This window comes from Coffea arabica, chromosome 3c (genome assembly GCF_036785885.1).
Source record: "Coffea arabica cultivar ET-39 chromosome 3c, Coffea Arabica ET-39 HiFi, whole genome shotgun sequence".
Lineage (NCBI taxonomy): Eukaryota > Viridiplantae > Streptophyta > Magnoliopsida > Gentianales > Rubiaceae > Coffea > Coffea arabica.
In genome coordinates this window covers 6818128-6830560 of record NC_092314.1, presented here as the reverse complement: position 1 = coordinate 6830560, position 12433 = coordinate 6818128, and the positions used below count along the sequence as shown (strand labels likewise).

The following is a 12433-nucleotide window of genomic DNA, read 5'->3' as shown; positions in this document are numbered from 1 at the left end:
ATTTTAATTAAGAGGCCTAGCCAAATTTTACGGTTGGCCGCCATATATGGGGAACAAAGTTTTCCTGCTGGCAAACTTGTTGATAGATAACACATTTTGCATGTCATGGCTGTTGAGTTGTCATTGGGAAATCAAGTTGACTTCCCCTTTATTTCCTCTTTCTGTCACTTATTTTTCTTCCTTGTCTTAATTAATTATTAGGGGTAATTTCAGAAGCCTACCCTGAGGTTTCTAATAATTTCAGTGGGTTCCCTCGAGATTTTAAAAATTACACTTGCCTCCCTTGTCTACCTAAAATAACAATACTAGCCTTAACATTTTAACAAAGCTCTCTTGTTGGATATGCATATACAAAGAATGGGATTTATAATTATTTTTTCTTTTCATTTTCTCTTTGTATTCCTCCTTTTTTTTAATTCTTTTTGCCAATAAAACTATTCAACTACAAACACGAACCTTAAATGTTAAACTAGTTACTTTTTTTTTGAAAAATTTTATTGTGATCTAATTTTATTTGTCAATCTTTTTTTTTTTTGGTATTAAAAGCAACACCAACTCAAAAAACACTAACTAAAAAAAAAAAAAGCCCAAAACTGCTATCAAACTATAATGATAGTTTCCCAATCCAAAAATCTACCAACTCTAAAAGCATTATAATAACACTTTCTTCTCCAATTTAGAATGAATAAAATTGGTATTGAAAAATATTTTATCATAATAATAGAATTATCATCATAATTGCTTATCAAATAACAAATTTGGTATTGAAAACTTAAGAATCTTTTCTTTTATGTGTGCTAAATATATTATTATTGCTTTAAAAGATCCGAGCCATAAAAATTCTCAATTCTGACACAAGGTACTTATTAGATCGAAGGTACTTATTCGATCTAATAGAATGATTTTGCCATATCCAGACTAATACCAATCCAAGCCATTTCATGAATAAAATGTGACCAATTAACCAGCCAACAAAACTACTCGTTACAAATAACATCTTGTTGTTGCATCGAAATATATAAATGTTGACTAATCTGGCAAACATTGAACTTGGTAAGGTGAGGGTATTTTGGGGTATTCATTTAAACTTTTGACCAAGTTTAAAGTTTGATTACCAAAACTATCAAATCAAGAGAAGTAGGTGCAATTTTTGAAACCTCAAGGGAGCTCAATAAAATTGTCAGATATATCATGGGAGGTTTATGAAATTAGCCCTAATTATTAATGCCTAAAAGTTACATCCTTGATGAAATCTGCAGCTTCAAAATTAATCCAGATATTACAGGGTGGATTTGATAAAGTTTTAAAACAGAATCGTTATTTGTTATTGTGCGTACAAGATCATTACATCTGTAATTTTTTTTTTTGGGTAGCACCCCCTGTTATCACTTTTTGCTCTCAAAAGACAAAAGTCACAAAATTGCCTTGTTTTTGTTTTAGCAAGATTTAATTTTTGAAAGTCCATTATGGAATCATGTATCTCACCAACGAACCAACCTATACTTTTAAAATTGCATGGAAATCATTGGGAAAGAAAAAAGAAAGAAAAGACTAAGGTGCATATTAATTAATAGATTAATCTTTTCTACACTGACAGTGTATATACTATGTCAGCATTGGATAAATGATAACTATACAAAATTTAAATTTGAAATATAACTTTTGCACATATGTAATATATTCAACACTGATGGTGTATACACTATTAGTGATGGTGTATACACTATTAGTGTACATAAAATATACTCTTAATTAATAGGGGTACGCCATCCAATATACAACATACAATATGAAAAAATAACAAACCAGAAAATATTGCAGTAAATTTACGTAAAAGGAAAGCCACTTAATTAAGATGGAGGATTGAGGGATTCAATCGATTTTGTAACATTATACTTGGTTCATCATAGATTATCTAAAGCTAATCCAAAATGTTGCATGTTAATTAGAAACGATTATGTTTCTTTCCCAAAGATGAGGGAAAATAATTTAAGCCACAATTAAAGAAAGAAAAGAAACAATTAAAATAGCTACAGAAGCTGGAAATAAGAGATAATATTAACCTTAAAACAACCAAGAAAACAGTATATTGTCTTTCATTTAACTCAAGTTGATAGGATAGAAATTGGATTTTTTTCAATAGGCAAAGGAAAAAATTTTTATTGAATCAGCAAATCAGAATCGTCAACTTAAAAAATGATAATATTAGAAATAGCATCCCAATATAAAGCTAAATTTATACTACTCTATTTTTTCTAATAAAAAAGTAGCATAAATTTAGCTTTTATATTGGGATGCTATTTCTAATATTATATTTTTTAAGTTGGTTTTAGATATGTGCATTGGTTTTAAAATTAGACTACTTTATTTTTTCTAAAATTGGGAGGGAGATGGGTTGGGTGGTTCAAAAGGAAGGAGTGTAAGCGACAGGACTAAAATAAAAATATTTGTTTCGACAAAGTCATATTATTATAAAATACTCCTTCACAGTTTGATTGTGATCTAAAGCCCAAAACTAGAAGAAATATCTTTTTGTGTTGGTGATTAATCTTTTAAGAAATTTTTTTTCTTTTGATTTTTGAGTTGTATAAATCATAATAAATACTTCATCCAAAAAAAAAATGTGGCGAGGAAAATAATTGTATGCTTGGATAATTGGGCTCATTGTATTGGATTCCAACTACTTAACTTTTCATTACCCCAAAAAAAAAAAACCACTTAACCTACAACAAAAAAATTCCAAAACTATAAATACTTCCTATTTCATAAGTTTTTTTTTAAACATTAAATAATTTTCAACTATATATTCAACTACTAAATAATTTTGTAATTTTCTCTTCATGTTAGCTACCACTCAACATCAGAATATCATTATTATAAGTGTACCATTCTTCTATGTATGTGTATTTATGCTGCAATTTTACCTTAGAGCTTTTTTTAAAAAATATATATATACATATATTTTTTTTTCCAAGGGTGAGACTTAAAAAACAAGGAAGGGACAGAGAGATTTAAACTTAGAACCTCTAATTCCCAGGACTTCAACCTTAGTGCAGGTATTAGTTGCACAAACTGAATCTTTATTAATTGAATAAACAAATCTGAACAGCACAAAGAGGATCACATCCCTCTCTTAAAAAGCATAAAACAAAATAACAATCACACTAATCCATGTACTAATCCATGTACGTGACTTAAAAACGTATCATGAGTCAGATTAAGTACTGCAAAATCCATTTAAGCTCTCTTTCATGACTCTTGAAGCAAAAAATAAATATAGTCTCTTGGACTGTCCTTCACTTCAAATTCAGCATCAACCCTATAATCCCTTGAAGCATCAGGAGTTCCATCACATACCTTAGAAAAGGTTTGTCCATTCATCTTCCCTAACTTTACCATACATTTTCCTCTAATAGGACGCTCCACAAAAGAAGAGTTATCTTGATTGTCTTTAATTTCCTCTTTTTGTGTCGAGGTCAAGAGCCTGCGATCCCTTTGGCCATTTCTTGTTGAGAATTATTGCTGGTTTAGGTGAGAAAAGATTTTGTTCCAATCCACCTATCATCATTACAACCTTTGGTTGTTTATGACATTTACTTGAATTTCTTGGTAATGACTTTTTGTTGGGACTAACTTTATTTTATATCTTTGAACTTGTATCTTCATCATTACAACGTTTGGTTGTTTATGACATTTACATGAATTTCTTGGTAATGACTTTTTAGTTTTTACCGGACTTAACTTTATTTTACACCTTTGAACTTGTATCACTTTCTTATTTTGTATCATAAACTTCAATTTTGAACACTTTTTTATCCTAAATTCTTTAATTTAGATTCTTTGTACGTCCAATCAATAACAATGGTAGTCAAACTAACGGGATAGAGGATCATACGTATCAATGACAATGTGTTGAAAGCGGTCGAAATAAGCAAAAAATGATTGCAACTAAAACAAATTGGTCAAAAGTTTGTCACATTTAATAATTAATATTGCTCGCAAAATTAACTAATAAAAGATGATACAAATTAATGCTAATATATTATTTTGATTCAGTTGTGATTCCTTAGCTCATTTTGATCACTTTCAGCACATTGTCATTAATTTGTATGATTCTCTATTTCTGTTAATTTTGCCAATGTCGTTATTGATTGGATTTAAATTGGACAAAATTGAGAGTTAAGGGTGCAAATTGTCCAAAATTAAATTTTGGGTGTAAAATAAAAAAAGTGACACAAGTTTGAGGATGCAATGTGAATTTACTCCTTTTCATTAATAAGTTTTGGTGTAATAGTTAATGTTCAAACCACAGGATTTAACGCTTTAGGTTCAAATCCCTCTTAAAATATATTTTAAAAAACCAAAACAAAAAAAAACTTATTTTAGCATGAATTAAATAATAGCAAACGTTCTAGTGAGTTTTACTACGATGGTTAAAGGACTATTATCTAAAATGTAGTTTTTTCTTTTTCATTGAAGAGATTTGACAATCCAAATTAACCTGCTTACTTTTACCTAAATCCGCTATTATTGAACCCCATTAAGCTAAATCGAAAAGTCAAAAGAGTCTAGGGGCATGATGAAAGGCTCCACTTGGGGGGAAAAGTTAGAACTTTTTTGGCATGCTTTTGTTAAGTGTAGTCCCCTCAAAAGTTTCCAATAGCTCTTTTTTTTTTTTTTTAATTAATCTTGAGTGGCATGATGAAATAGGTAACACAGAGAAATGAGTACAAGCATCTATAGCAATATCAATGGTGGTAGTGCTTTCTTCATACTCCTTGATCTTCAGGATCTTGAAGCTGGATTTAAAATTGGCAACTTCTGAAGTCTACTTTTTATGGAGGAATACTAACTACTAATGTAATTTTATTAATGGGATTTGCTTGTTTGGTTTTGTTGTATTGTGGGGAGGTTTTTACTGATCTGATAGAAAGTGCCATGTGTTGAGCTCAGAGACTTCACATGGCTTCTCTCATTTCCAAGTGTTGAGTTCATAAAATTGATACAGGAAGACCAGATTTTGGCATTATCAAGAGAATCAGTTGCAGAGGAAGACCACCTGATTAGTATCGAGAAAATAAAATCCCAGTCTTTTAGGAACAGTACAAGCTCGGGAAAAGTGATCAGTCTGTGAAGGGGAAGCAAGCTGGGGAGAAACTGCCAAGCAATTTGACTAGTCTGAACACTGGCAAGTGTCCCAATATTATAAAGGGTTAAAAACCAGACTTTGCTCCTTTAATAACATGTTCATGTTCCTTTCTTGGTAAACCAGTTCTTCATCTTTATCAACTTGCTCCTGGTACTTGTGTAGCAGGTTACAGCTTAGCCTAAAAGTTGGCTTTCTTTTTTTGTTCTTTTCTATCGATCCATTTTTTTCCATTTTTTGTAAAAATGCTGTAAAGCTCCAGGTTTTGATCTGTAATTCCATATCTGAAAACAACTGACATGGCTTCTTCTAGCTGCATCCTGCAAAAATCAATACTACCAGGGGTTTTTGTTCTTATTACATTTTCAGCCTTTTCTGGTTGTGGGGTTTTATCCATTTTTATCACATCTTTAGTGTTGATTATATCCGCAATTCTCTTCACATATGCAAACCGAGAATATCAAGAAGAAACGGTGCAAGCAGTAGAAGTTCTTAGTCAGAGCATTATTAGTCACCCTATTCTGCAGCGGCAAGATTCACCAGAATCTGAGTCTGAAGGAGTTGACAATAAACCAGTGAAAGAAGCCAGTCAGCACCAGCAAGATTCACCAGAATTTGATGAGGTTGACAATGAATCAGGGAAAGAAGTTGTTGGAATCAGCAACACAGAGCAGCAGCAATGTTTCCCTCATTTTAACAAAGTATCAGAAGGGCAGAAGGCAAAAGCTGATGAGAGTAATACTTTTCAAGAAAAGGCAGTTCAAAATCAGGGAGGTGGTGCAGCTCATCAGATTCATCCTGATTTGTATTCAGAAAGTGAAAGTATTGATGGTCAGTCATTTTCAAGTGATCAAGATTCAGATATTGACTGGTCATACTCAGGTAACTTACCAAGCCAAAGCGCAGAATGTTCAGATGATTCCATTTCTGATGAAGAAAGCTTGATTGAGATAGCTCTTCCTAGTGGCCATTATGTTGGACCAAAAGAAGAATATCCCAAGTTTTCTTGGCAGCAAAAGTTTCAAGATTTCTCCACAGAAACAAAAATGTTTCATCAGCATAGCATCAAGCAGCTCTTTGCAGAAATCAATGACATGAATGAGGAAGAAAACTTGATTGAGATCGACCTGTCCATGGGTTCAATCAAGTGCTCAAGGTTTGAGATTGAGGCCTAAGTAACACTGAATCCTTTATCATGGTAGTATTTTACATCTGTAACTCCTTGTTGATCAGTATTGAAAGTTTTTGATCCTTATGGATTTTGTGGCATATATTAATTTGTGCTGGTATCTTTTGGCATTCAAATTCATAAATATAACACCGCTGTTGCTGTATATTGTTCTCTTTCCATTGGATATCTTTTAATTGTTTTCCCTGTCAAAGTACAAATTACTTGCTAAGAAACATGAGTAACATGTTGGATTTCCAAGTAAAAATGAATGTTATATGATGAAATGTGAAGAATTAACCCTTGGGAGATGGAAGGCAAGACTTGTAAATATGGACATTTGGTGCAGAAACTTTAACATTTTACATGGTAAAGTCTGGCTTTCACAAATATATAGAAGAAGCATTTTTTTTTCCATATGGAGAAAACAGCATGCGTTTTAATAATTTTTTGGGATTACTTGTATAGAAACAAAATGTGACAGAGCTACAAATTTCTTGTATTTTAGATAGAAGCCAATACATTAAATATTCATATATTAGATAGAAACAAATATCTTATCACTTATTAAGCCTCTTTTTCTCTTGGAAAAAAAAAGTTTAAATCTATAGCTAGTCAATAATGTGCTACCTCCTGTTTTCCTGTTTACTTTGAATGTCACATGAGCACCTCATTGTTGCTTAAAAGAGTAACAAGTAATCAGTAAGGAGGAGAAAACATGAGACAAATGTTGCCTGAGAGATAATTCTTGTCATAATTTAAAAGACAATATTCCCAGAAGATCATTCATGTGTTTAAATGTGGTATATCTCCTCTGCTAAAAGCTCGAAAATATTAAATGATTTGTGACAAATGTTTACAAAAAGTAAAAAAAAAAAATGAATGGACAAATTTCTCAAGATGGTAAAACTATATTCTCTCATTACCACCAGCAGAAACTGTAGTATCTAAATGGCACAACGTGCTTGAATATGTGTTCAAGCGGCACAAAACTTTTGATAAGGCTCACAGGGTCAAGAAAGCCCAGAATTTGACTATTCTTAATTACTTTCACTATATCTATGATCATCAACTACGTACAAAATCAACCCCAACCGAAAGAAAAAAAATGTAGTAAAAGCAGAAGGATCAACAGGCCAATTGATCTCTGAAAGGTGAAATTTCTTCAAAAATGGGAAGTCTTCTTGACCTAAATGGTGTCCACTGGTTCATTAATTGATCAAGACCTTTAGCAAATGCATCTTCTATACTAGGTCCAGAAACAGGTGGAGCAAGTCCTTCTGATTCACAAAGCTCTAACTCCTTCAGCAGTTGCTCAGCACGATTCCGTGACTTGGGTTCATCTGAACCAGAAAGCTTACCTTCAAACACGTCTTCAAGAACAGGCCTTGCTTCCGCATATCGACCTTGCTTAATTAGGCATAGACACAAATTGCAAGCCTTATTGGCATCAGGGTCTATCTGCTGGGCTTTGCAATAAACAATCTCTGCAGCAGCATAGTTGCTTTGTTGCATATATGCCCAACCCAAATTTCCCTGCAAATTTACCATTGGGAGCCAGCATTAGCCAAGCTGACTAAATAGCTTGAATTGATTAAGTTTAAGCCCATGAACAAAATAGAAGAGGTCCATTGCAGAGGTTAGCGCCCCCCCCCCCCCCCCCACCAAGACACCAAAAAAAAAAAAAGCAAAAGGTAGATTTTACCATAGTTATTGGTAGACATATCCAGCTTCCATAAATTTTTGGATAAAAAATGACAAAATTGGATGATCATATGGGCAGCAAGCTGTAATTAAGATTTAGTTCTGGTTATTCGAAGTTTGTGATCTTTCATCTCCAAGCTCTTTTTTTTTGTACGAAGCTCTTTTTCTTTCGTGGAATATGTCTGTGTCTGAGATACAAGAATGAACTAACAGTGGTACAACTAGATTAAATGGAAGTGGATTAATGAAAACTAGAGCATTGGAAGCCTCCGAAAAGGCAGTTAATTAAGTTGGATTATGAGATAAACTGTACATATGTAATGTCATAATCCTTACCAGTATCCTTGAGGTTTCCTGCCTAATGGTAACCTGGAACTTCCTACCATGGGAGCGAGCTGTCTTGGTAGGTTTTCCATTGAATGCTTCTCCTTGATATATCATCCGTAACTTCTGCTTCAGCAGTTCAATTTGCTCATCCAACATTCCACATTTCTGCCAAATCCACCCAAATTATGTTGACAACATGACAGTAGAAGATAAAGATCAGACAAAGGAAAAAAAAAAGGAAAGGAGCTTACAAGTACCATGAGGAAAAGAAATAACAGAACATTTTGTTCCAACTTATCTATTAGTTAACATTCTTGTACAATCTCAAATCTCATGGAAACATATATAGGATGTCATCTTCTTAAACAAGCCATAATTAGTCTACAGCATAATGTGACGTCAAATTATCTAATACTACCCTTATAACATCAAGTCCCAACCACTCCCCAGGGGAGCTTTTTACATTTAGTTCCCTGGCTTCACCAATTAACTAAAAAATATATTTAAGATTAAGAGAGAGATCCACAATTGGCAGCAGATTTCTAAGTGAAATATGCTAAGAGGAAAAGAAATTTTAAATCTATCTTCCAAGTTGTCAAACCTTGTATAAATCGATAAGGACATTGTCAAGTGATTCCTGGGCTTGCTTAGAGCATCTATCCCTGAAGGATCTTATAGCCTCAATAGCTTCTTCAGCTCTATCTTGCTGTTTCATAACCACTGCCATGTCTTTCAGTGCACTGTCTACTCTATCTCCGGCATTTATTGCTTTCCAGAAGAAAACAATTGCAGTTTCTGGATCCTTCTCAATTAGCTGTTTGTTAGATAGAAAACAAACATGAATAATTGATCAACAAATACCAGATGGATATGTAATATAACAAAGTCTATGCATGTAGCAAACAGGGTACATATGCACTTTTCCATCCTCAGACAGAGAGAACCAGGCTCCTGAGTATTTTCTACTATTTAAGCATGCTGTAAAGACAAGACCTAAACCCCATAAAGGAGGATGTTTAGCAGCTTTGCTTAACGTTTATCTTTTGTGAGAAATGGTGGTACAGAAACTTAATAATGCAGGCATGAGTAGTCACATTCAATATGTCCTAGAAATCTAAACGAATGCACATTGGAGAACAAATGCAGGTATAACTGAACCATTTTGCTGAATACTGCAAAGGCTTGTCCAAAAGATTAGGGCCACAAAATTTCTATAAAATAAAATAAAAGCAGAAAAATGGATTGCAAAAAGAAGTATCCAGAAGCACTGATATAAAGTAAAATCCCAACTTAATCCTCCTGCAACTTGCACAAATTAAAACCCAAAAAGAAGAAAAATATGTTGATCACAACTCCTAAAGAGATAGCAACATCAGATAGTCCATGTGCTTTCTTCATTTGGCCACTAGGAGTAGACAAGGTGACAAGCCTTGAAAAAGGAGTATTTTTGTTTCCAAACTTGCAGATGAGACCAACTAACCATGTGCCAGGTTGAGTCTGAGAATGGAGTAATCAAATACAGGACTAAGGGTATGTTAACAAAATCAACTGCACATAGAAATTAGTATAATTAGCACCATTGTCAACAAGACCAAAGCACAGAAGTTCTACATCCATTAGTGTGAGGACCTAGTCATTAAAAAGGTCTCAGGACTCTATCTTGAAGCCTCAGGAAAGAAATAACCTTTTTCTAACACTAAGAAGATTTAGTACTTGATACAAAACTTAAGAGGACATCATCAACAGAACCAACCCTTTTAACTAGAGAAACAGTTCCCAGTAAATTTAAAAACGTGCAAAGAACCATATGAACAGCATTTACTAATTAATCGAATCACCAGCGCAAAACAAATGCTATCGTAACAAGGATCAACTAGATAACATATTAAACAAAAATATATGATTCCCTGAGAAATAGTTGATCATTGAATATGGATCAATGGTTAAGGTTTTTGTTCTTCGTCAAGCTTGAACAAAAATACAAAATAAATGGACCTAAGTATTGTGCAGTTAGAACACATCCAAATTAGATACTACGTATTAACTCATGATTTGGGAAAGTTAAGTCATTTTAATCATACTTAAAGACCTCCAAAACACTTACCAAAGAAAAACAAAAAAAATTACACTAAGAGCATACAAGAAAATAAATAAAGTACAATAATCATTTTAAGGACAAAATAACTAAATAAAAGCCCATGAATATAATATCTCATAAATATCATGCATCAAGAAACGTAGCTCTCATAAATCTTCACGAGTATCTATACAGTATCTACTGCATAAAAATCAAAAAGAAAAAGGAAAGGAGAAAGAAAAGCACATACTTGAAAATATTTGGCTCTGACATAAGGACTATCACCAGGAGGAAGCTTATGAACGACGTGGAAAGACTCCTGTTTCTTCTTCGTACCATACATGTTTGTGTATTTTAAGGAAACTTCTGATCAAGAACAATCCTAGAACTGATTCCTATCTCATGTTTTCTGAGTCATTAATGAAATGGGCTTCTGGGATTTCCCAGGAAGGAAGCAAGAGAGGAGGAGGAAAGCTGAAGTCTGCTGCCAAATGCCCAATGGGAAGAGGAAAGAGAAAGTTGATTAAATGCGTAACAGGATCAGGTTGGGATGAAGATGAATGTGGACGGGAAAACAGTTAGGTTCAAGGTTATTGTGCTTCAGTATTCATGTTTGACACCTGTAGTCGCCACGTTTGTTTTCTCCCCTTTTAAGGTTCATATAATAAATTTCCCGATCTGGTGTATTGCGTGAATTTGGGTAATAATCCATACTGGGAAAATTGGATTAAACACCTACGGAATTTCTCCCCAAAACATCATGAGGTTATTTGAATTCAAGGTTGTTTGGAAAAACTTTTTGGCATTAATTATTGAGTATATAATTTTTTTAATATGATATATATGAAATATAAAAATAATTAAAAATAAGGTTTATCTATCTGACGGGCATTCAATAGGCACTCATTAAGGTATAGTATATTTCAGATGTTAGAATTTTTGAAAAGCTAAGATTAATTCGGGAAAATGTGCAAATGCAAGAGAGATAGTAATTGTTAATATGTGTATATACATAATATGTTGGATAAAGTTTAGATATATTAATGGGGTGGCTATGCCCTGTTAGAAAAAACCCTTAAAATATATTTTTTGAATAATAAAAATATGGTCTTTCTAACGGATGCCCATTACACACTCATTAAAATATATTTTGATATCATATTTTTTAAAATGTAAGATTAATTAGGATTATTAAATAAATATAAGAGAGGTATTCAAGATTAAATAGGAAAAATATATAAATGTAATGGAGGATAATAATTGTTAATATGTATATATACATGGTAGATTAGATGAATTTTATGTGTATTAACGACTCCTCAACAAGCACCCCTTAGAAAGCATTTATTTCAAGTGATCTATTAGTCATTAGAATCCAATAGATGACCAGGTAACAAACTAATCATATTTTTTTCTTGGTAGAAATAGCCAAATAAGAGAATTTCTTGTATATCTACCCCCAATTTATGATTAATTATAAGGGTTTTATCTTGTATGTATATATCTACTAACAGGTATAAATGCATGCCACATATATAAGAACTAAAATTCAAAATCGAATTGGGAGTACATGTCATGCCACCACGTATATACAAAATTAATCCTAATTATAAATGGTGAAAGTCAAATAAAATTGAGCACCCAAATTTGAGATAAAACTTGCACTCATGTTCCATCTCTAAATAAGTACTGGAATAGGTCTTGCAATCTAGTGTTCCATCAAATCTACGTGAGGATTTCATACTTTTATTTCAATAGGTACCTCTGTACCTAATCGGGAATTGACTCCAAAATGAGTTTGGCGTGTTAATGTAAATATAGCTACTCATATTTTTACAGTTTTTTATCTTGTATCTAGTGTATTCTACCATCCACTAATCATATGTATCTACAACATCTACCAACTACTACAATCACTACATTTATCATATTTTACCATACCTATATAAGGCACCTCATGTACTTGTAGACACAAACAATTTTATCCAATACATCATTCTCTTCATTTACT

At 32.8% G+C, this 12433-nt stretch overlaps 1 protein-coding gene across 1 annotated transcript; it reads right to left on the bottom strand.

The window, feature by feature from the left end:
- Nucleotides 1-7215: 7215 nt before the first annotated feature.
- On the bottom strand, nt 7216-11044 carry LOC113734424 (protein SULFUR DEFICIENCY-INDUCED 1-like). The gene is made up of 4 exons (XM_027260963.2): nt 10673-11044; nt 8947-9159; nt 8355-8510; nt 7216-7850 (listed from the first exon to the last, which is right to left on the bottom strand). Exons 1-4 carry the CDS (start codon nt 10763-10765, stop codon nt 7443-7445), a joined length of 870 nt encoding a protein of 289 aa, XP_027116764.1. The 5' UTR covers nt 10766-11044; the 3' UTR covers nt 7216-7442.
- Between the last annotated feature and the right edge of the window lie 1389 nt (nt 11045-12433).

What these genes read in the sequence shown, in the direction of transcription:
- LOC113734424 (XM_027260963.2), bottom strand. Translation starts at nt 10,765, where the DNA reads ATGTATGGTACGAAGAAGAAACAGGAGTCTTTCCACGTCGTTCATAAG. An exon ending in TCAGAGCCAAATATTTTCAA is followed by an intron (nt 9,160 to 10,672) that starts GTATGTGCTTTT and finishes TCTAACAAACAG; the next exon opens with CTAATTGAGAAGGATCCAGA. An exon ending in AGGAAACCTCAAGGATACTG is followed by an intron (nt 7,851 to 8,354) that starts GTAAGGATTATG and finishes GTAAATTTGCAG; the next exon opens with GGAAATTTGGGTTGGGCATA.